The 22,421-nt window shown below is 42.3% G+C and overlaps 1 protein-coding gene across 1 annotated transcript; it reads right to left on the bottom strand.

Moving 5' to 3' along the window:
- Positions 1 to 17,328: 17,328 nt before the first annotated feature.
- LOC142371190 (uncharacterized) lies at positions 17,329 to 21,604 on the bottom strand. The gene is made up of 2 exons (XM_075453805.1): positions 21,358 to 21,604; positions 17,329 to 19,867 (listed from the first exon to the last, which is right to left on the bottom strand). Exons 1-2 carry the CDS (start codon positions 21,548 to 21,550, stop codon positions 18,840 to 18,842), a joined length of 1,221 nt encoding a protein of 406 aa, XP_075309920.1. The 5' UTR covers positions 21,551 to 21,604; the 3' UTR covers positions 17,329 to 18,839.
- Positions 21,605 to 22,421: the final 817 nt, after the last annotated feature.

The following is a 22,421-nucleotide window of genomic DNA, read 5'->3' as shown; positions in this document are numbered from 1 at the left end:
GTTGGAACATGTTTCAGTGAATCTCTGCAGCTGTTACCATGGAAACATCTGCAGATATTCACTTTAAAGCTGCTCAGAACTGAACTAATGTAACAAGGGTTAATTTGGCTTGTGTCTAATTCCACAAAATTATGGTTTTAATTGTTTTTATGACATTTATAAGATTAGCCAGGTGGAACTTTTGTTTTCTTCTGTTTCTGTACATTCTTTTATGGGGGAGCAACATTTGTGACAAAAGACACGGTCCCGCCAAAACTCTCTTTTTTGTGATGTTCGGTGAGGAAAGGTTGGAAAATAAAAAGACCTTCGAAAGAGCAGCAGTGTGGTCTCCATCCATTAACCTTAACACAACGCAGAGGTTTCATACCGGTTACGTATGAACTATTTATTAAAATGATATGACCAAAGACATGAACCTTAAAACAAACAGGAGAAATCGGAGGTTAAAAACGTGCGACGTAAAAAGACATGGATGATGATGGACGAACAAAAACACAGAAAACGTGCATCTTTAGACTACTTCATTCTGTTTCTATCTCTGTTTGGATTTTCTTCTTCTTCCTCATCTTTCTATCCTGTCTTAGACTTTCCATCATTCTGGGTCGTTCTAGCGAACCAAACAAAGTTATTTTCCTGTGTTAACCATGGAGTACAAAAAGATACAGAAGGGACATCGTTTAACAGTTGCATTACTGCATATAACTGTCCAGTTTACTGACTCTGTTTGGATTTAACTATTCAATACTACAGACCACTAGGGGGCAATGTGGTTCCATAGGAACAAGTTGCAAACACACTGACACAAACTCTCACTAACATTACGTTTTTCTCCCGGTCTCCCAATGCTCTCTCATAATTTTAGCTATTCATTATTACTTTGTTTGTGTGTGGGTGTTTTGTTTAGTGAATTATCTTTATTATCAATAAAGAAAAGCATTTAAGATGGGCATAAAATTAAAAATTTCCTCCCGTTTGTCGCGCCACACTTGCCACGTTAAAAAATGTTGATGAGTTTAAATATTTGGGAGTGACTTTAGACTCCACTCTTACTTTTAAGAAACACATTAAAAAACTGGGCAACACTGTGAAATACAGCATAGCAAATTTTAGACATATTGGCAATTCCCTAACTGTTGATGCTGCAAAGACCTATGTAAATGCCATGATAATGTCTCATTTACTCTACTGTATGTCAAGCTGGTCTCAGGCTACCAAGACTGCCATGAAATCAATTGCATCACTTTACAAACAAGCTCTTAAAGTTTTGGACAGACGTCCCTCTCCATTTCACCACTGTGTCATACTGGACAAGTATAACTTGCTCAGCTTTGACAACCTCATCCTATATTCTGATATACGCCTCATGCACAAAATTATCCACAATACCGCTCCACCACCTCTGAAAACCTTCATCCATCCTTGCTCTGAACGCACAAGCAGAGCAACTAGATCTACCAGCAGGGGAAACTGTAGCCTCCCAAGTCTGCTCACTACATTTGCACAATCTGCCTTTTCTTTTAGAGCAACTAAGCAATGGAATACCCTTCCCACCCACATAAAAAACATTGCAAATTTCTATACCTTTTCACGTGATGTGAAGCAATGGCTTTTATGTAATCAGTCTTGTCACCACTAATAGATTTGCACATGACTGTTTTGACATTTTGCTGAGCATTTGCATATGATAATCTTTTTATGTTGTGTGTGTATGTGTGTGTGCGCGTGTGTGTGTGTGGTCTTTGCCTGAGTGACTGCTTCTATTTTATTGTATTTTATGTTTTTATGTTTCTAACATGCCCAGGGACTGCAGATGGAAATTAGCTTTTAAGCTACAATCTGGTGCAGGTCATCTCTTTACTTTGTAATTAATGTACTTTGCACATGGTCCCTGACTAAATAAACTAAATAAACTAAACTAGGCGGATTAGTCATTTTTATTTCTTCGTCATACTTTCAAGTACGATCATGAAAAGAGTCTTAAAATGCAGCTCGTGATTTCGCTGAGAGCCTAAAAGAATTTGTACAAAGATATAAAACACATTTAATACAGTTTTAAGATTCGGCTGAAAGTGAATCTAAGTAAAGTCATTTCCAGGGAGTTAGTCTGGTTTTTCTTCGATTTTCTCCGAAGAAAGTTCTTCGTTTGTTCATCTTGTTAATGCATCTCACAAAGGTTTATGGTATAGGTCGGTTGTAAAGTAGGCGATCTCAGTCTCTTCCTTTGTGTAGACTTCCCACATCTGGTCCCGACCCAGAAAAACATCCCCCACAGGAATGTTTGGGTCTTTTGTGTGTTTTTATCTTCTGGAGGAACTGTGGACTCCTTGATTCATCCAGAATAAGTAAGTGACATTTATCTTGTGTACCATTTTGCTTTTTGCTAGATTTTTGACTGCTAAAGTAGGCTTGCTGTTGGCTTGTTTTCACTGTGTGATAACAGCCCCCATTGAAACTAGATTCAGCCAAGAAAGGCCAATTTGCCTGTTAATCGGTGGGAGAGGTCTGCATGACCCAAGCTCTTTTTAGCCAGTTCAGGTAGTGTTTTAGCTCAGTGTGTTTTTACCTTTTGAATGGACTGGGAACAACTTGATTCATCCAGAATAAGTAAGTAACATTTGTCTTGTGTACCATTCTGCTTTTTGCTCGATTTGGACTGCTAAGTAAGCTTGCTGCTGGTTTAGTTTCACTGTGTGATAACAGCCCCCATTGAAACTAGATTCAGCCAAGAGTGGCCAATTTGCCTCTTAATCTGTGGGAGGAGTTTGCACTCCTGCAGACAATCATCAATTATTGAAGCACTACAAAGTAACTACTGTTGTTGGAAGCATCACCTTTCAAGTGTTTTTCTTCAAATTAAGGCTGTTGTACAAAGGCACTTGACTTTTGCAAGTCCGACTTCTTAAAGGAAGATCACCTATAAGTGAAAGTGCCATCTTTCGACTAACCATGTGCTTCACTCCCGTTATTTCGTCTCGGTCTCTGCGACCACGCAGATGCAGTGTCAGACCCAGAGGACCCCACTAACCTTATCCACCGTTCTCTCTCCACTCATGTTGAGCAATCGGTGACAGGCGGGCTGTGGAGCTACCAGTCTGCTGTGCAGAAGGCTGGGTTTATCTCAGGCTATGCATCCATGCTCTCCCTTGACTTTTGGTCTCTAACAGAGACCTGGATCCCGACCGAGCCCCATGGGCACAGACCCGGCCACCACCCCATGGCCTGGCTCCAAATATTTACAAAAGTAAAAGTAGTAATTTGGACTGCAGACACCTCATGTGTGTTGCTCTCCCAGCTCAAACCTCCGTTAGCTTTTATTAGCAATACAAGCTAATAACAGTGCAAACATATCAATTACATAGAGGCTTGAAATGTGAGACCGATTCAACGAGAAATAAGCTGAAATAAATGCTCATAAACAGTTTATTACTGCAGCTGTCACCACTTTTCATGTTCAGGGCGGCCATGTTGGATTATTGAGGTATCTTGTCTCCACCCATCATCTGATTTAAAGGCACCACCTTATCGTTGGTGGGATCAGTCGCTGCCTCCAGCGAGGATAAAGCTCCACCAGCGTCTCAGTCGTCTGACTTTAGTCTCGTCGTGCTGCACCACAGGAACAGTAGCCTGGAAAACCAGCGCCAACTGCTGGACGGCAAAATGTTTTGCCTGCGGTTGGGTCTGGCCTCGATCCACTTGTCATTTTGAAAATACTGCCCTGAATCTGGCAGATGGCAACTAAACCAATCACAACGCAGAGATGTGTTTTGAATCAACGCGGGCGGGCCAGAGGGTTCTGGGGCGGGGTTTTGAGGGAGTGACGACAGAGCAGAACAGCGACAGGTCCCTCTGGCTTTTCGGTACTGTGGCGGAGCTTCTTCAAGTCTCTCGGCGTTTTTGAGGGAGTAGGCTCCCGAGCTCGCTTTTCAGCACCTGTTGATTCTGCGGAGGCACCTTCTTCGACCTCGTTTGCAATCCACCTCCAATAAATAGGAAGATCTCTTTCAAGTCTGTTTAACACCGTTGTACACGCTCGATTGGGCTTCCTCGGTGTATTCGAGACGTTCACTCCAATTTTCTGCAACCTTTCCGAAACCGACAAAGCTTTAGTTGCACTTTGGAACAGTTTTGTAAAGTGTTGTAGTACACCGGCAACTCGCATGTCTTTTTGGCACAAGCGACAACAAAAGTCAGCCATGCTGAAGTTGCTTCACTTGTTTACATACAGTCCCCTCCCACCAAAGCTTTCTGTCGCGCTTACTACGTCACAGTCAGTTGCGCTGATTGGTCAGAGCGTTGGCCTATAGGCACAGACACGGTTAGAAAGACAACGGGTTGTGCTCATCAACAATGTTCCGTTGTATCCATTGATCGGGGCCAGACTAAATTAGACATCCAATCCATTTAGGCTGGTTTATCAGGCTACAGGAACAGGGCTGTTTGATCCAAATACATAAAACTCACCAAAAAACTCTCTTTTAATACGTTTCTAGTTGTACTCTGTGGGGTTTGGGACAATGTTCTGTAATGACTAGCATGTGTGAGTCCCAGTAAATATAAATGTTGTTAAAACAGAGGAGAAACGGTCGGGGGGGGCTCCTGTGATTTCCACCATTCATTCACGATTCTGCAGAATCCGGCAGTGCCTGAAGAAGCTTTGCAGCTCTTTTGGGATGTTAAAAAAACCACTCAGCAGCTTCAGTTGTCATTGTTGAGGTCCCGGAGGCTCCCGCGTCTGCTTTGTGAGACGCTGCATCATGTTTCTGCTGCACTGCTCAGTGAGACTGTGAAAAAACAAAGTGCATCCTGTTGATGATGATATATCAAAACAAGTGGTTCTTCCTCGTTGTTGCATGATGCAATATGTTGGTATACTTCTTTATATCTCTATACTCCCCTGCCTGTTTTCTATACAAGTGTTGAAGTGAGACATGATGAAACATTCAGGTTCAAGATTCTTCTGTTTACAGTGTTTTTGGTCTTTTATGCACGACTGAATGTACGAATGTGGCTTTCGATACGATATCGTTGTTTACACGGATCTTGTGCTTTACAGGTGTTCCTACATTTCTATCAGATGTTTTATGTACGATGCAACAATAAATTTGGAATGCAACGCAGGCTGAGGACTGAGTGTGGGTTTGTTCACGCGCTGTGATGGTTGCAGAGTGCGGCGGCGCCACACTGCCCCCTGCAGGCGGAGCACGGAGGTGCAGCAGTGTGTTCACACATCAGAGGCAGGTGGAGCACATCCGACACCGTAAACCTGATTAGGTATTCTGAACTCTATATCTATATTTTATATAAATATATATATCTATTTGATATATATCTATATCTATTTGATATATCTATAAAACCTGTAAAGCTGAACTTGAAAGTAAAAAAAATCAACTGTTAGCTTTCCATATTTAAAACAGCTTTATGTGAAGAGAAAAGATCCAGAATTACAAGTGGGACTTTAATTTAATTGGAGGCAGTAAGAACCCAAAATATTTCATGTTTTTCAGCTTAATTTAATGTTTCAGACCTGCAACACGTTCAGAGTTCAACTGACTTTAAGACTATTACACTTTGTTATGTTCACTTACTTTTATTACATGCAATTAGAACAAAGGTCGATACAAGTTCAATATAAAGCAAGGCAGTTTTATTTATAGAGCACAATTCGTACACAAGGTAATTCAAAGTGCTTTACAGCTACATAAAATCACAAGAAGGCAATAAAATCATTAAAAAGAAATAAAAAATAAAAAACCCATTAAAAATAATCATTCATTCATTTAAAAGTGAATTAAATGTAAAACATTAAAAGTAAAACATATAAGTGCAATAAAGCATAATCAGGGTCCATCACCATGGCTACGCAGCGAGCATAGATGCTCACTGAGTGAAATGACCACAGAAACGTGGTCGAATTCTCTAAATGTTCATGGAACGGATCAAATTCTGCGTCAGAGAAACAGCACGAAGAGAACACAACAGGTGAGGCACTGATAGATTCAAACAGGGCCTGAACCTCAGTATTACTAAACCTAAACAGCAGAGGACGGTGCTCAGAGCCGTGGATGCATCAGGCGCCACATGGAGTCCAGCTGAGGCTCAACATCCCTGGCTGACCAACTGAGGGGATTATTTCACATGAAGAATGAACAGAATTAACTGTGAAAGTGGAAAATAACTCAAAGAAACAGCGAGAAGTGAAACAGAGAAACACAGAGCTGTGCAGTAATGTGTCCCAGTTTAACTTGTTCTGCGACTTTAACAGAGAAATTACATCAGTTTAGTTATTACTAGGGCTGGGCGAGTTACCTCCTTATTATTTAACGCCAACAACGTTGCTCACAGGCTTTTATTTTGTAAAAGTCTGTTGCTCACAGGCTTTTATTTTGTAAAAGTCTGTTGCTGTCTGCTGTGGAACAGGAAAAGAAAGTAATCGGCGGATCCACCAAACATGGAGAAGGGTACGGAACTTTTACTCGGCCATTTTCATGTTAAAGTTCTTCCAGACGGCGGAGTCGACAGAACCAAAGTCATCTGTAAACACTGCCAAGTTGAATTGTCTTCTCAGCGTAGTAGTTCCAGTCTAAAATATCACTTAAAGGCAAAACACCCAACTGATAGCAGCAAGTCATTCAAGGAAACAGACAGTGGAGCGAGGCTTCTACATAAAAACTACAGAAAGATGCTGATGTTAAAAGTGTGTTTGCACAACAAATGTTATGGCACTTTCATTCATATGGCAGCACATTTAAAATAAAGCTAAATGCTAAAAGCTATACGCTACTTTTGGATTCATTTTTGGATTCTGCGTACAAATGCGATTAATCGTGATTAATCAGGGAAATCATGTGATTAATTAGATTAAACATTTTAATCGTTGCCCAGCCCTAGTTATTACACATCTCACTGCACGCTCTGCAGGGTCACAGACACCTTTCCAGGTAACATCTGCACTGGGGAGGATGATGAGGGGTTAATGAATGGAAACATCCTCTCAGTGAAGGTGTGTGTGAAGCTGTGAATGTGTGTGTTAGTATCCAGGTCAGAGAACGACAGCTTTCCTCTGTTCCAGTCCAGATTCACTCTGATCCTCCGGAGCTTCTTCTTCTGTTTTGAGAGAACAATGGAGGAACCTGGTAGTGACCATGCTGAGTATTTACCTTCATAGAACCGGATAAACCAAACTTTAGGCAGCGGCGGTCCTTTTCTCTGAGTGGACTCTGCAAACACACCCAACTCCCAACATGTTCCATCTCCAACATCGACCCCCCAGCTGTGAGTCCCTGAGTTAAAGCCCTCAGAACTCAGAACAGAGCCGTAATAATCAAACCTCTCTGGATTATCAGGACGCTGCTGTTTCCCTCCTAAACTCCCAGCGGTCAGATCTTCAGACAGGATGAGATCTGAACGAGCAGTGTTTGGGTCCAGAATGAGGGGAGTGTAGCAGACCGTGTCCTTCATCTTGTTCCAGATGTTGAAGGCCAGGTTGCCCAGGTGTTTGGCCTGGTCTATCAGAGCTCCTGCAGGCAGCTGTGGACCATCCAGCAGGGGGCAGCGCTTGACTCTTCGCACTGCAGCCTGGTAGCGGTTCAGGAATGAGACGTCTTCAGCTCTCAGCTCCTCCTCTGTGGCTCTGACTGTGTCTGACAGAGCTGCCATCTCTCTGCTCAGAGCCTCCATCTTCTCCTCCATCATCCCACTCTTCTGCTGCTCTTCCTCCCTCAGTGCAGCCAGCCTGGCCTCCTCTTCCTCTGCTAAAAACTGCCGAAGCTTCTTAAACTGCTCCTTAATCTGCCTCTCTGTGTATCGGGCCTGGGCCTTCATGTGTTCTGCTGTCTGATCAAACTTCTCTTTAACTTCCTTCTGGAGCTCCAGTTTCTCCTTTAAGGGCTCCAGAGATTTCTGAAGTTCCTTCCTGTGTTGCTGTGCAGCTTCATCGATGGGTCTGAACCTGTGGTTGAAGTGTTTTTCTGAATCTCTGCAGATGAGACACACCGGCTGCTGATGGTCCAGACAGAAGAGTTTGAGCTTCTCAGAGTGCAGACTGCAGAGATCCTCCTCTGACCTGGAAGCCATTTAGTCTCCGAGTGAAGCTGAAAGCAGAGCAGAAACTCAGTATATTCAGTAATGGCCGCCCTCCCTCCCCTGCTAAAAGCCCTCAAACGTACCTTCCCTTTGAGTGGAGTATCCAGTAAAACTCAGCTTCAGGGCGCAGTGGGAGCAGTCTGAAGCAGCAGCGTTGCAGATTCCCACTTTTCAGTTGTTGAGAAGGTGAATCCGACCGTCTGCGTCCCTCTGTGAGGAGGAAGAACGAACCGTCTGCTGCTTCCTATCTCATCAGCAGACCTTAAGGTGTGTTTAAGGTGTGTTTTATTCCAAAGTGCTGACTTTAACCTGCCAGCAGATCTAAAGGTCACTGATAAACAGGTTTATGGGTTTTCTATCTGCATAGTGAAGTCAGAACATAAAACCATCTGTGAATCAGGAGATGAGCAGTGATAAAGACCATTTAAAGGAGCTGAATGGAAGCAGACGTTCAGTCAGGAGCAGAAATGCATGAAAAATGAGGAATGTGTTTTTTCTTTGTTAAGCCACTTAACTCTGACCTATGAACCATTCAGGTACTAGTCTAGCACCGATGGTCTGACCGACTTAAAAAGCCTACCGCCGCATGCGCAACGACCTCAATTGATGTGGAATGATGTTTGGCTAAACGCCTGAAATTGTGAAATTCAGCTGAAAAATTATTTTAAAACTGTCACAAAAAACGAGCCACACATAGTACTTACTTACTTACTTAGGCCTTTAAAGGCTGTCTCGGCATGTCAAGCCCAACCAACTCCTGCTACTGTGTATTGAAAGCTGCACTAAGCACCTGCACTAGTCCAGCTATCTCTACCAGCAGCGCGAGACAGCCACACATAGTAGCCGAATGAAAATTCCACCGCTGGCTTCTGCCATCTCTTGGGGCGCTGACGGTTCAAGAATTATTCGGATACGGCTTTTACTTTTCGAACAGCGACCGTTTGTTCGAGACAGTCGAGTGCAGTCAAAATTATAGTGCAAATTTAAGAAGCCATAGTGAGCGTACATGTCAGTGGCACAGCACCTGCTCCTGTTACCGGGGCAACGCCTTGTTAGCCTGTTCTGTTTTTGGCATTTTTCGAAGCCAAAAATGCCAAAAACTGGAGGACTCATAACTCAGCCATACGACATCACAGACACATCATTCAGAGTTTATATGTGACAGGAGACTCTCGGCTTTAACTGAACTAAAGGGTTTGTGGATACATTATACAGCTTTGACACAACGGCAGTTTATGTTTTAGGAAGACTACATCTCAGCTGAGGTGTCTCTCTCACTCAGATCCCCACTCTAATTTTGATATTGCACCAATTCCTCGAACAAATGTCTCTCATTTCTGAAATATCTGCCTGATCCGGACAAATTTTACTTCAAAACGTAGGCATTTTTGTCCTCTTTCATCCAAAGTCACACTCATTGAGCTCTGTCACACAGATTTCTTACAAATTGCCTCTGAGCCCAGAGGTCGCCTCTCCATTTCCATTATAAAGGCTAAAGTGATCAAATTCAGGTGAAAAATTATTTTAAAACTGCCATAAAAAATTAGCCACACATAGTAGCCGAATGAAAATTACACCGCTGGCTTCTGCCGTCTCTTGGGGCGCTGACGGTACAAGAATTATTCATATACGACTTTTACTTTTCAAACAGCAACCATTTGTTCGGGACAGTCGAGTGCAGTCAAAATTATAGTGCAATTTTAAGAAGTACATGTCAGTGACGAGCCGCACCTGCTCCTGTTACCGGGGCAACGCCTTGTTAGCCTGCTCTGTTCTAAGACTGCTTATGAGGGCAGAGCCAAGATGGCTGCCCTGTTATAACAGCTTCATGCTATAAATCTGATCTGCTTAGATGACACTACCTTATTTTTAAAGGACGAGAATCAAATCCCCTTAGCCATCAATGAAATTAGCATTTTCTCTAAAGCTTCTGGTCTTTGTCTTAACCTTAAGAAATGTGAAATAATGGCTCTTAAGGACTGTTCCAAAACCTCAATTGAGAGCATACCAGTTAAAGATGAGGTCGTCTATCTAGGTATAACCATCACAAAGGATCAGAAAAGAAGAAGCTCTCTGAATAAGAGGGTCAAAACCCTCTTATTCTAAAGACTAGAAAAAGACTCAATCAGTGGTTAGTAAGAGATCTTTCACTGCGTGGTCGTATTCTGCTTACTAAGGCCGAAGGCATTTCCAGGCTTACTTATGCTGCACAGGCATTAGAAATTGTTAATAAAGCTGAGAAAGAAATTGACAAGTTATTATTTAATTTTGTCTGGAAAAATAGGACTCACTATAATAAGAAATCTACTCTAATGAACTCGTATGAAAACGGAGGACTGAATTGTTTATCATTCTCCATTTTGAATAACACCTTTAAGATAAAGTGGATTCGTCAATTTTTTAAATCTCCAGCCTCAATTTGGAACATTATACCTTTCCATATTTTTTCTAAATTCGGCGGTTTGAATTTCTTTTTGGTTTGTAACTTTGATATACAGAAGCTTCCAATCAAACTCTCTAATTTTCACTGTCAGGCCTTTTTATCATGGTTACTTATCTACAAGCACAATTTCTCTCCTCATCGATACATCATATGGAATAATAAGGACATTTTATTTAAGAAGAAAACTTTGTTTTTGGATACCTGGTTTAATCATAACATTATTCTGGTAGATCAACTGTTTAACAGTACTGGAATGTTACTAAGTTATGAGGATTTCCTATCTAAATTTAATTTTCCCATTTCTTATGGAGAATTCGCAAAAGTTTTCGGGGCTATTTCTACAAAGATTTGCATTTTATTCAAACAGAGGACAAGACTCAGTTATCTTCATTCTCCAACTCTTACTCCTCTACGTTCTCCTGTTGGTAAAATATGCTTTAACCCTCTTCTTCGTAACAACAACAAATCAATCAGATCCTTGTTTCAGAAGGAGACGACTTCTACTCCTGCTGTCATTCCATTTTGGAATAGTTTTCGGTCTGATATATCTTGGAAATCTACCTGGTTGCTCCCAAATCATTTTATTCTCACAACAAGGTAAAAGAAGTGTCCTATAAACTCATTCACAGGATCTACCCTGCTAAAGACTACCTGAAGAAATTCAACTCAAACATTAATGTGAACTGTACCTTCTGTGATCTTTGCCCCGAGTCCATCACTCATTTGTTCTGGTTATGTCCTCATTCTAAAGAGTTCTGGCAACATTTTTGTAATTATATTGATTTAAAAATATTTGCAAGCTTTCAGTTGTTCTGGGAACATGTCCTATTTGGCTATCAACAAAGTGCTAAAATGAATCCAAAGATTTTCTTTTTAAAGCTAAATTTCACATACACAAACACAAATTTTTGAAAAGAAAACCATATTTTTTTGTCTTTTTGGTTGAATTAAAGCAATACCTTCTTACAATTAGACCTTTATCTAATAAAATAGCAAAAACAACTATATGGGCCTGTTCCCAACTTGGGATTTTGGACGAACTGTTGTCATAATTCCTATTTTTTTTTTTTTACAAGAGATTCCTTGGCACATATGTCAGTGTTCATTAGCTTTCTTTTTGTAAGTGCATCATGAAGGTCATCTTCTGGCAAACATCTTAATCTTGTGCCAGACTCTTATTTTCCCGTTTCCGCCCTAAAGTTCGGCGCGCTACTAGTCTGGCTGCGATGGTCCCACCGACATAAAAAGCGCACCTAACGGTGCGCTTTCCCCAGGAGAAGGGTGCAAAGACTTTTCTCTCTCATTAGTCAAAAGGAATTCCGACAAAATGGGAAAACGTCGGAAAATTTAAACAGGGAATCCCCATCAAAAAGTCAAAAACTGACGATTTGGAACCTTAACGAGCTTGAAAAGGGCATTTTTAGAGGCCTTATAACTCAGCCATACAGCATCGTACAGACCTCATTCAAAGTGACACGAGACTCTCGGCTATAACCGAATAGAAGGGCTTGAATATATTCAATACGGCTTGGACACTACGGCAGTTTACGTTTGAGGGTGCCAAAATGTCAGATCTGGCGTCTCTCACACTCAACCTCTCACTGTAAAATTCATTAATCACAAATTCTTCAAACAAAACTCTCTCATGTCTGAAATATCTGGCCGATTAGGACAAATTTTATCACAAAACGTAGGTATTTTTGTCCTCTTTCACACAATGTCACACTCATTGACCTCTGCCACCCAGATTTATCACAAATTGCCTCTGAGCGCAAAGTTCCATCCCTCAATCCCATTATAAATGGCTAAAATCCTAAAATCTGTGTTTAAATGTGATTTTAAAATTGCCATTTAAAAGGAGCCCGAGGGGTTAGCCGAATGAAAATCACACCGCTGGATTCGGCCGTCCCTTGTGGCGCTCACGGTACAAAAATGATACGGATTCGAGCTTTACTTTTCGAGCTGTGACCGTTTGTTCGAGAAAGTGCCCGGAAATCAAAATCGCTCCATTTTAAACAGGTCAAAGTCTGTGTCATTTGCAGCACCTGGCAGTTAAAAGTCTATGCAAACTTTAACGAGCGGTCTCCTAGCAACAAGCTTAACAGCCTGCTCAGGGCTGAGACAGAATGCTTAGGAAGAATAGACCGAGATGGAGCCCGTCAGTAGCCATTTTGGGGCTTCCATATCTTATCCAAGTATCCAAGTAAATGCATTAAAGGGCCAGTTCGCCTCTTTTAAGGTACAGAACGCTTCTTTAAAGGGCCAGTTCGCCTTTTTAAAGGTACAGAATGCTTCTTTAAAGGCACAGTTCGCCTTTTTAAAGGTACATAACGCTTCTTTAAAGGCACAGTTCGCCACTTTAAAGGCCCAGTTCGCCTCTTTTAAGTGACAGTTTGCTGCTTTAAAGGGCCAGTTCGCCTTTTTAAAGCTACAGAACGCTAATTTAAAGGGCCAGTTCGCCTTTTTAAAGGTACAGAACGCTTCTTTAAAGGCACAGTTCGCCGCTTTAAAGGCCCAGTTCGCCTCTTTTAAGGGACAGTTTGCTGCTTTAAAGGGCCAGTTCGCCTTTTTAAAGCTACAGAACGCTTATTTAAAGGCACAGTTCGCCGCTTTAAAGGCCCAGTTCGCCTCTTTTAAGTGACAGTTTGCTGCTTTAAAGGGCCAGTTCGCCTTTTTAAAGCTACAGAACGCTAATTTAAAGGGCCAGTTCGCCTTTTTAAAGGTACAGAACGCTTCTCTAAAGGCACAGTTCGCCGCTTTAAAGGCCCAGTTCGCCTCTTTTAAGGGACAGTTTGCTGCTTTAAAGGGCCAGTTCGCCTTTTTAAAGCTACAGAACGCTAATTTAAAGGGACAGGTCGCCTCTTTAAGGCAACAGCACTTAACATCAAGCACTTAAGCTTATTTAAAATGGCATTAAAACTGTTCTTTAACCAGGACCTTCATAAAAAATGACATAACTGTCTCCATCAGACCTCTCTTAAGAATTTTGGGTCTCTGCGAGACCCAAAATTCAATGGGAAAATCGATTGAAAAGCACTTAAAAAGCCCCAAAAAGCATTTTAAAATGCTAAAAGACCTGTTTTTTTTAAACCTGGACGTTGATACAAATGACATGGCTGTCTACAGCAGACCTGTCTTAGGAATTTTGGGTCTCGCAGAGACCCAAAATTCAAAGGAAAAATCAATTGAAAAGCACTATTTTGGAGTTGCCATTACTCTGTCATACGACATCACAGACACCTCATTCAAAGTTTATATGTGACAGGAGACTCTCAACTTTCTTCAAAAGACCTGTCTTAGGAATTTTGGGTCTCGCAGAGACCCAAAATTCAAAGGAAAAACCGATTGAAAAGCACTTAACGAGCCAAAAATGCCAGAAACTGCCCTGTTTTGGAGGCCTCATAACTCAGCCATCCGACATCGCAGAGACCTCATTCAAAGTTTATATGGGACAGGAGACTCTCGACTTTAACTGAACTAAACATTTTTAAATTTTTGGGCGGGCAGTAGATTGGCACCTATCAAAATTTCTTTAGGAATTTTCTAGTTATTATTATTCCTATGCTCCTCCTGGCTATCTTCTTTTTGACGTTATGCTCACATTTGTAAACTGTTATTTTGTTGAATTACTAATAAAGATTTAAAAAAATATATATAAATAAATAAATAAATAAATCTGATCTGCTTTTCTCCTTTAAACTGATACTGAGGGGAAGTTTGAAAATACCCACAATGCAAAGGAAAAATGTATTGAAAAGCACTTACCGAGGCCATTTTGAAAATGCCATAAAAGCTGTATTTAAAACAGGACCTTGATAAAAATGACATAACTGTCTACAGCAGACATGTCTTATGGAAAAATTGATTGAAAAGCCAAAAATGCCAAAAACTGCCCTATTTTGGGGGACTCATAACTCAGCCATCACAGAGACATCATTCGGAGTTAATATGTGACAGGAGACTCTCAGCTTTAACTGAACTGAAAGGTTTGTTGACAGGGCGGGCAGTAGATTGGCACACATCAAAATTTCTTCAGAAATTTTCTAGTTTAATTTAATGTCTGAAATATTTTATTTTTCAGCTTAAATTTGAACTTTTATCAGAAATTTAAAATAGTCTTTTTCTGTTAAATCATGATTTTAAGTTTTCTTTGTGAAATTTAAATTTAAATTTTAATATTTTATTGCATGTTTGTGATAAAACTAGGATATAAACTCACATAACTATAAAAATTTGGATTTGAAGTTTTTGTTCTGATTTCTACTTTTATCCGTTTTTTTTTACCTTTTTGCAGAATTTTTTTTTTTTAAATCTACATTTTGACTTTTTATGTTTTATTTTCATCTTGACTACTTCAACTTCTTATTCTTTTTTTATGTTTATATTCATGTTTGAACACGTTTCAGTGAATCTCTGCAGCTGCTTTATGTTTTTATATAAAATATAAAGAAATGAAGCTGATCAGGACTGTTGAACAGTTCTCTGTAACATTTAAAAGGCAAATATCACGAGTTCCCAACTCGTTCATCTCATCCACAGCACAGAGATGCAGGTCTTGAAACATCCTAAATAAAGAAAAAACAGCCTAAGATGCTTTATATTTCATTTCTAACTTTTATTTCAGCTTGCTGAGTCTTGCTTTTTATTCGCTACCACTTCTACTGTCCACCTTCAACATTTAGCATCTCACTAAATAAATTAGCTTCAGTCTGTCAGAGGCGATGATTCTTTAATGTTCTGCTTCTCAGATGGTCCGTGAAGAGATTCTGGCCTGAAGGTGGAGGAGTTCAGAGACATGTGGAGTTATTTTAGGACAGACTCCCGCTGCTCTCACAGCCACCAGAGTCCACCTGAATCTGTGGGCGGCTGAGGAGAAACGATGAGCCAAAGAGTTCAGCCTGCAGCACTGAAGCGTCCTCAATCTGCAGGAAACACCAGGAGCTCCCACCATGACAACCTCCGAGGGAAAATAAATTAATACAGAAATAAATAGGCTTGTGTAGCTGCCTGTAACCTCCATCACATCCTGGAGGGGTTTCTTCTTCTTCTTCTCCTGCAGCTTCATCACAAACCAGCAACTTTAACCAGGCGTGTTGCAGCCCATCGTCCTTCCATCACCATGTTTAACGACCTCAGCTGCTCTCACCTTCAGTTAAAGCGCTGCTCTCAGACTTTTACAGCCCGGCAGCACATCACCGGCAGCTTCTCAGCCTGAAGTCTTTGGCTTTCAGACATTTGATCGCTGGCCAGAGTCATCTTTCACAATCAGAACTGAAATGAGTTCAGACACGCCTGTACAGTGGATGGATGGGGAACATGTACATGCTCAAGTTTTCTGGTTTTTTGTCTCATTTCAAATCTAGTTTCTCAGAAAAAAGGCTGAAAAAGTGGCGCTATAATATTTCCCTTCCTCTTTTCTCCACATAGATCTAAGTCTCCACATTAAGGATCTGCTTTAAACTCCATCACTGCTGGACTCACACGAACAGACTCCAACAGCTTCTCTTAATTCTGCTCACAAAAGAAAAGAAAAACAGCTTCAGCCCAGACTTTCCTCGTCGTTGGTTTCCTTCCCATCATCAGCTGCAGCCTCTGCGCAGTTTCCTCCGGCTGAAAACTACGATCCTAACAGAACCTGCATGAAAAGTTCTGTATCACACCGACTGTCCAACCAACATCGACTCATAACGGCAGCGTGGGGATGTAGGTCCAGTGGTGGAAAGAGTGATGGACAGAAAGTTTGGATTTACCCGTAAATTAACGGCGTAAATGACCAGTAGGGGGCGTGTTAGCTTACTTTTGATGTTTCCACGTTTTGTATCGTGAATTTCTCGATACCTCGATGCCCGTTTTAGGGGCCTCACATACCATCTAAGACCCTGCCACTGTTGCTTCTTCTGTCCTGACCTTAAAGGGACAGTTCGCCTCTTTAAAGGGACAGTTCGCCTCATTAAAGGGACAGTTCGCCTCTTCTGACATGAAGCTGTGTAACATCCCATATCAGCAACATCATTTCTGAACATCTTCTTACCCCCTGCTGCGTCCTGTGAGCAGAGTTCCAGCCTCGTTTTGGTGTTGATGAAGGTAGTCCGGCTAGTTGGCTGGGGTTTAAAAGATAAAGCGTTTTGCTTCTCAAAACAATATGCGTTAAGGTTCAAGTGTCTCAATCTAACCTCAACATAACCAAGAGGTTTAATTGGCAAAGTCTAACCCAAGATTGTAAGTGACTAAATCTAACCAGGACATTGTCTCTCCTAAACCTAACAGAAGAATTTAAGTGCCTAAACATAACTGAGAGGTTTAACTGTAAAAACCTGACCACAGATTGTAAGTGAGTAAACCTAACCAGGGCTTTGTGTGATTTAAACACAACATAATGGCTTAAATGCCTTAACGTAATCAACAGGTTTAACTGCGTAAATCTAAGCAATACTTTGTGCCGGTTGAACATAATCAGGAGGTTTAACCGCCTACTATTGTGCTGCCCAAACCTAACCGAGTGAAAAGAAGTCTGAATCTTTTTGTTTACGTCTGCTGTTTGTGTCACATTTGCATCACAGAATGGTTCTCCAGGAAAAAGTCAGACCTCACAATCGCTTGGCCCTATTTTCTCTCCCTTCGTATGCTCGGTCTGCACAGCAGGCAGTGATACGAAGGGAGAGAAAATAGGACCAAGCGTTTGTGAGGTCTGACTTTTTCCTGGAGAACCATTTTGTGATGCAAATGTATTACTCTGTTGAACGCATATTGTTCTGAGAAGCAAAACGCTTTATTTTTTAAACCCCAGCCAACTAGCCGGACTACCTTCATCAGCACCAAAACGAGGCTGGAACTCTGCTCACAGGACGCAGCAGGGGGTAAGAAGATGTTCAGAAATGATGTTGCTGATATGGGATGTCACACAGCTTCATGTCAGAAGAGGCGAACTGTCCCTTTAAGCCCAACACGATGCTAACCTCTTCTATTCAGCGCATATTTACCATTTTCTGCTCCGTTTACATTAAAAACCCCCTGGTGAAATCCTCTGGTAACGCATGTTCTTCGCGCTCAGCCTTCCCGAACAGCAGGTGGCGCTCTGAGAAGAAGCTGCACAGGAAGTGTGGACAAAAACGTCTCCATTTTAGTTTTAAAAACTTAAAAGTTCAGCTTATATTTGTACCTTCTTGGGTTCAGAGGAGCAGCCTCTCACAGCAGGAAGGTGGAGTTGGACCAACCTTACTTTAAAAGCCACGCCCACTAAAGCAGCTGTAGAGGATGTGGGCGGAGTTAAACTCTCCGTCCAAAGCTTGCAGCCAGACATACCTGGTGACACATTCTTCCCTGCAGCTATTTCCTGTGTTTCAAACACTTAAGCAACGCAATCAGGATGTGCATCAAAATCAGACTTTAAATTTGAAAAACCAACAGTGTAAAAAAAATTAATAAAATCAATTTCTAAATACAAAAATCAGTGTAAAAAAATTCAACATCTAAAAAAAATTCAACATCTAAAAAAAATTCAGTGGAAAAAAATTCAAAACCAACTGTGTAAAAAAAAAAAAAAAATCAATTTCTAAAAACAAAAATCAGTGTAATCTAAAAATTCAGTGAAAAAAAAAAAAAAAGTGGAAAAAAATTCAACTTCAAAAAATTCAGTGGAAAAAGAACCAGACTCAACATCCGGGTAAACAGGGAGAAGCAATCGATCCCTGTCTCAATTCATCCAACGGCAGCCAATCAACTTACTCTCCTTTTTTTTTTTTTTTTTACACTGTTGGTTTTTCAAATTCAAAGTGTGATTTTGATGCTGTAAAAACTTCAATATTAGAAATTCGTATCAAAACTGACGGCACAGAAAAACTTCCATATAAATTGACCACAAACAGACCAAAACCTGAACAGACCCGCGTTGCTGTCGACCATTTTGAAATCAACGAGCTAACATTTCCAACCACGTCTGAACAGATCATCAGAATCACTGCAGATTAACGGGTTTTTAACCTCCTTTTTGTTGCTTAAATAACCTTTAAGTGTTCACGCCACGAGTGTTGCTGGTTTGTGATGGCGCTAACGGCGTGCTAACGGCGTGCTGACCCAGAACTCGCCGCAGCCGGCCGCCACCTGCTCTGATTGGACCGTCTTCTCTTAAAAAAACTCCCGTTTGAACCTGTATCTCGCTGCGTTAAACTCCTCTGTGAGAGGCGGATCCCGGAGGATCCCGGAGGATCCCGATTGGCCGTCTTCGGACGCCGAGCCTCTCAGATGTTGATATTCTGTCCCGTTTGAGTCCGCTGAGCTCCAACTGCTCTGAGTCCACGTGTGAGCGGTCCAATCAGGCGCTGGCCACGAAGCACATGTCCTTCTTGAGGTGCAGCTGCAGGCCGCCGGCGCTGGTGAAGCTCTTGGCGCACTGCCCGCAGCGGTACGGCTTCTCGCCGGAGTGCGTGCGCTTGTGCTTCTTCATGGTGTCGCCGTCGCTGAAGGTGCGCCAGCAGAACGGGCAGCTGTACGGCCGCTCGCCCGTGTGGATGCGCAGGTGGCGCCGCAGGTTCCCCCGCTGGCTGAAGCTCTTGGAGCAGAAGGTGCAGCGGTGCGGCCGCTCGCCCGTGTGCGTGCGCAGGTGGCGCCGCAGGTCGGCCGACTGGGCGAAGGACTTGCAGCACCAGTCGCAGGCGTAGGTCTTCCTCTTCTGCTCCAGGTGCAGGCGCAGGCTGGCGGCCTGGCTGAAGGCCTCGCCGCAGCGGGGGCAGCGGTGCACCAGCTCAGGGGCGAAGCCGGCGCCGTCCTCAGCCGGCGGCGACTTCCTGCTCCTGGTGGCGTCCGGCCGCTCGGCGCTCGCCATCCGCTCGGCCTCCGCCCGGCTCCTGGAGCCCGACTCCTCCGCCGCCACATGAGCGCCGCCCACAGGCTCCGTGTGACAGTCGCTCGCCTCCTCGGGCTCCGTTTTGATCCGGGCCGGCGGCAGCGGCAGCGGCGGTGGCGCCCGTGGCTCCTCCCTCGCCGCCGGAACAATGATGTGGACTTTGGGAGCTGAGGAGGGGGCGGGGTCCACGGACGAGTGAGAGGGAAGAGGTGACGCTCGCTCAAACTCCTCCTGAGCTGGGTCGGCTTTCAGAACCGGCTCCCAGGGTTCCGCCGGCTTCTGGTCCTCGGACGGGGGAACCGGCGCCGGCGTGGTCTCCCTGTGGACCGCCAGCAGCCGCACGGACACCAGCTGCTCCTGCGGCGCCGGGGCGGCGTGGACCTGTGGCGGCCTGGGCTGGTTCAGGGTGGAGTCGGGCTCCTCCGAGCGGGACCCCTGCTCCGGATCGCCGGGCCGCTGCTCAGGAGCTGCCGGACCCAAACCGGACCTGGTGGACCCTGAAACGACAGCAACACCAGACTTCATTCAACTTTCTGCCGTTTCTGCAGAAGAGCGCGGCGTCTCGTCCCCTCAGCTGCATATAAAGCACGTCTGCATCAATAAATCTAACCTTCTTTAGAAAGAGATGTTACACCAACCAAAAAAACAACTCATAAGATTTACTTAAGAAACCCTTTGTAAGTATTTGCACTCAAATGATTTAACTAATATTTAATGCTGCAATATCAAGCAAATTTTACTCACCATAAAACATAACAGTTTTGAAGATATTAAGTAACATTTACTTAACTACATCTAAGTTTTAAGTTATATTTATTTAAACAAATTAAGTCTACACTGGAAAAAATGCCCCTCCAAAAATAAGTAAGTAAAACAACAAATAAAAGACGTTTTTGCTTGAAATAAGCAAAAAAATCTGCCAATGGAACTAGTGAAAATCGGCTTGTCAAGATTTCTTGAAATAAAATGTGATATTTAGGACTTTTGAGATAAAAGTGATCTTGAAATTAGCTGAAAAACCTCTTCAAATGTAAAAAAAAAAAGCTGGTTTCATATGAAATCCGACTCAAAACAATTTGTTTTCATGACTTTTTCAAGATGTATTGTCTTCAAACAAGTCCCTATATCTGGCTGAAATGGTGCTTGTTAGGCAGTTGTGTCTTACATTAAGTGTAATGAGATATTTTGACTAGAAATTAGACAAATATACTTGGTAAGACTTTGATTTTTTCCAGTGTACTTGTTTTTCATAGGCAGGAACATCATTTTACTCAAAATTTTAAGTACATTTTATATATCTGTAGTATTTGCTGTTATGAAGTAACTTAGTAGATTTTAACGATACACTTTCAGAGTAAAGTTTATGTAGTATTTCTAGGTTTATGTACATACAACTATTAAACATTTAAATTGTATGAGGAAACCTAAGTAAAACTTACTCTTCCCCCATAATTCATGTATTACGTTGATAAAATGTTTAATTTTACTGAAGAAGCTCGAGTTCTTACTGAATCTTAAGGTAGAAATTATGACAGTTACTCTAATAGAGTCACTGAAACACATCTTTAGACTATTTATTTCTGCTCAAACTGTGATTCAGAGTTTTTAAATAATAAAACAATCAACTGTTTTAAACATTTTAAAACACCAAACTTTGTAATGTTAACTCGGCCTTTATCTCAGTGAGCCACAGAACGCCAGATACTTCTTTCAGAAGAAAAACACACGATCAGCCGATTCTCAATAAGGGCTTAAAGAGGAAGTAGCTGTAAAAAGTGACGTCTATCTCCACATTTCGATAAAACGTGCCGATTTAAAAGGTGCCGAATGGAACATGAAATCATTAGCGTTTTTGAAAATGTTTAAAATCCCCATTTTACGTCGTATTTAAGGTCAAAAGCCCTTTGAACGACCGAAGCGGACGGATTCTAACCGCAGTTTGGAACGGCGCTCTCCGGCGCCTCTCGGTGCGGCGCTCGGCCCTTACTCAGCCACTCGGTCTCGGCCTCCAGCAGCAGGATGTCCCGCAGCTGCCTCCGCAGGCTCTCGTTCTCCCGCCGGGTCCTGGCCGTCTCCTCGCGGTACTCGGCCACCGTGTCCTCCACCACGTCCAGGACCTCCTTCACCACCGCCGTCAGCCGCTCCGTCAGGTAGGCGCTCAGGAGCTGCAGTTTGGTCATTTTGATGATGGGAACACAAACAGCTGCGGCAGCATCCACACCGGAAAGGAACCAGACGACAACAAACCAAACCGGAAACGCGTTCCCGGCCCCAGCATCGACCCTTCAAAATAAGGCTGTGTTCGAAACTGCATACTGCATACTACATACTGAATACTGCACACTACATACTACATACTGAATACTGCATACTACATACTACATACTACATACTGCATACTGCATACTAAATACTACATACTACATACTACATACTGAATACTGCACACTACATACTACATACTGAATACTACACACTGCATACTAAATACTACATACTGCATACTACATACTACATACTACATACTACATACTACATACTGAATACTGCACACTACATACTACATACTGCATACTGCATACTACATACTACATACTGCATACTAAATACTACATACTACATACTGCATACTACATGCTACATACTACATACTGCATACTAAATACTACATACTGCATACTGCATACTACATACTACATATTGCATACTACATACTGCATACTGCATACTACATACTGCATACTGCATACTGCATACTGCATATTACATACTGCATACTGCATACTAAATACTGCATACTGCATACTACATACTTCATACTGCATACTGCATACTACATACTACATACTGCATACTGCATACTACATACTGCATACTGCATACTACATACTGCATACTGCATACTGCATACTGCATACTGCATACTACATACTGCATACTACATACTGCATACTACATACTGCATACTGCATACTACATACTGCATACTACATACTACACACTACATACTGCATACTGCATACTACATACTACATACTACATACTGCATAC

The sequence above is a fragment of the Odontesthes bonariensis genome, chromosome 21 (genome assembly GCF_027942865.1).
Source record: "Odontesthes bonariensis isolate fOdoBon6 chromosome 21, fOdoBon6.hap1, whole genome shotgun sequence".
NCBI lineage: Eukaryota > Metazoa > Chordata > Actinopteri > Atheriniformes > Atherinopsidae > Odontesthes > Odontesthes bonariensis.
The sequence above is the reverse complement of the archived record's forward strand: the minus strand, read 5'-3'. Positions and strand labels throughout refer to the sequence as shown.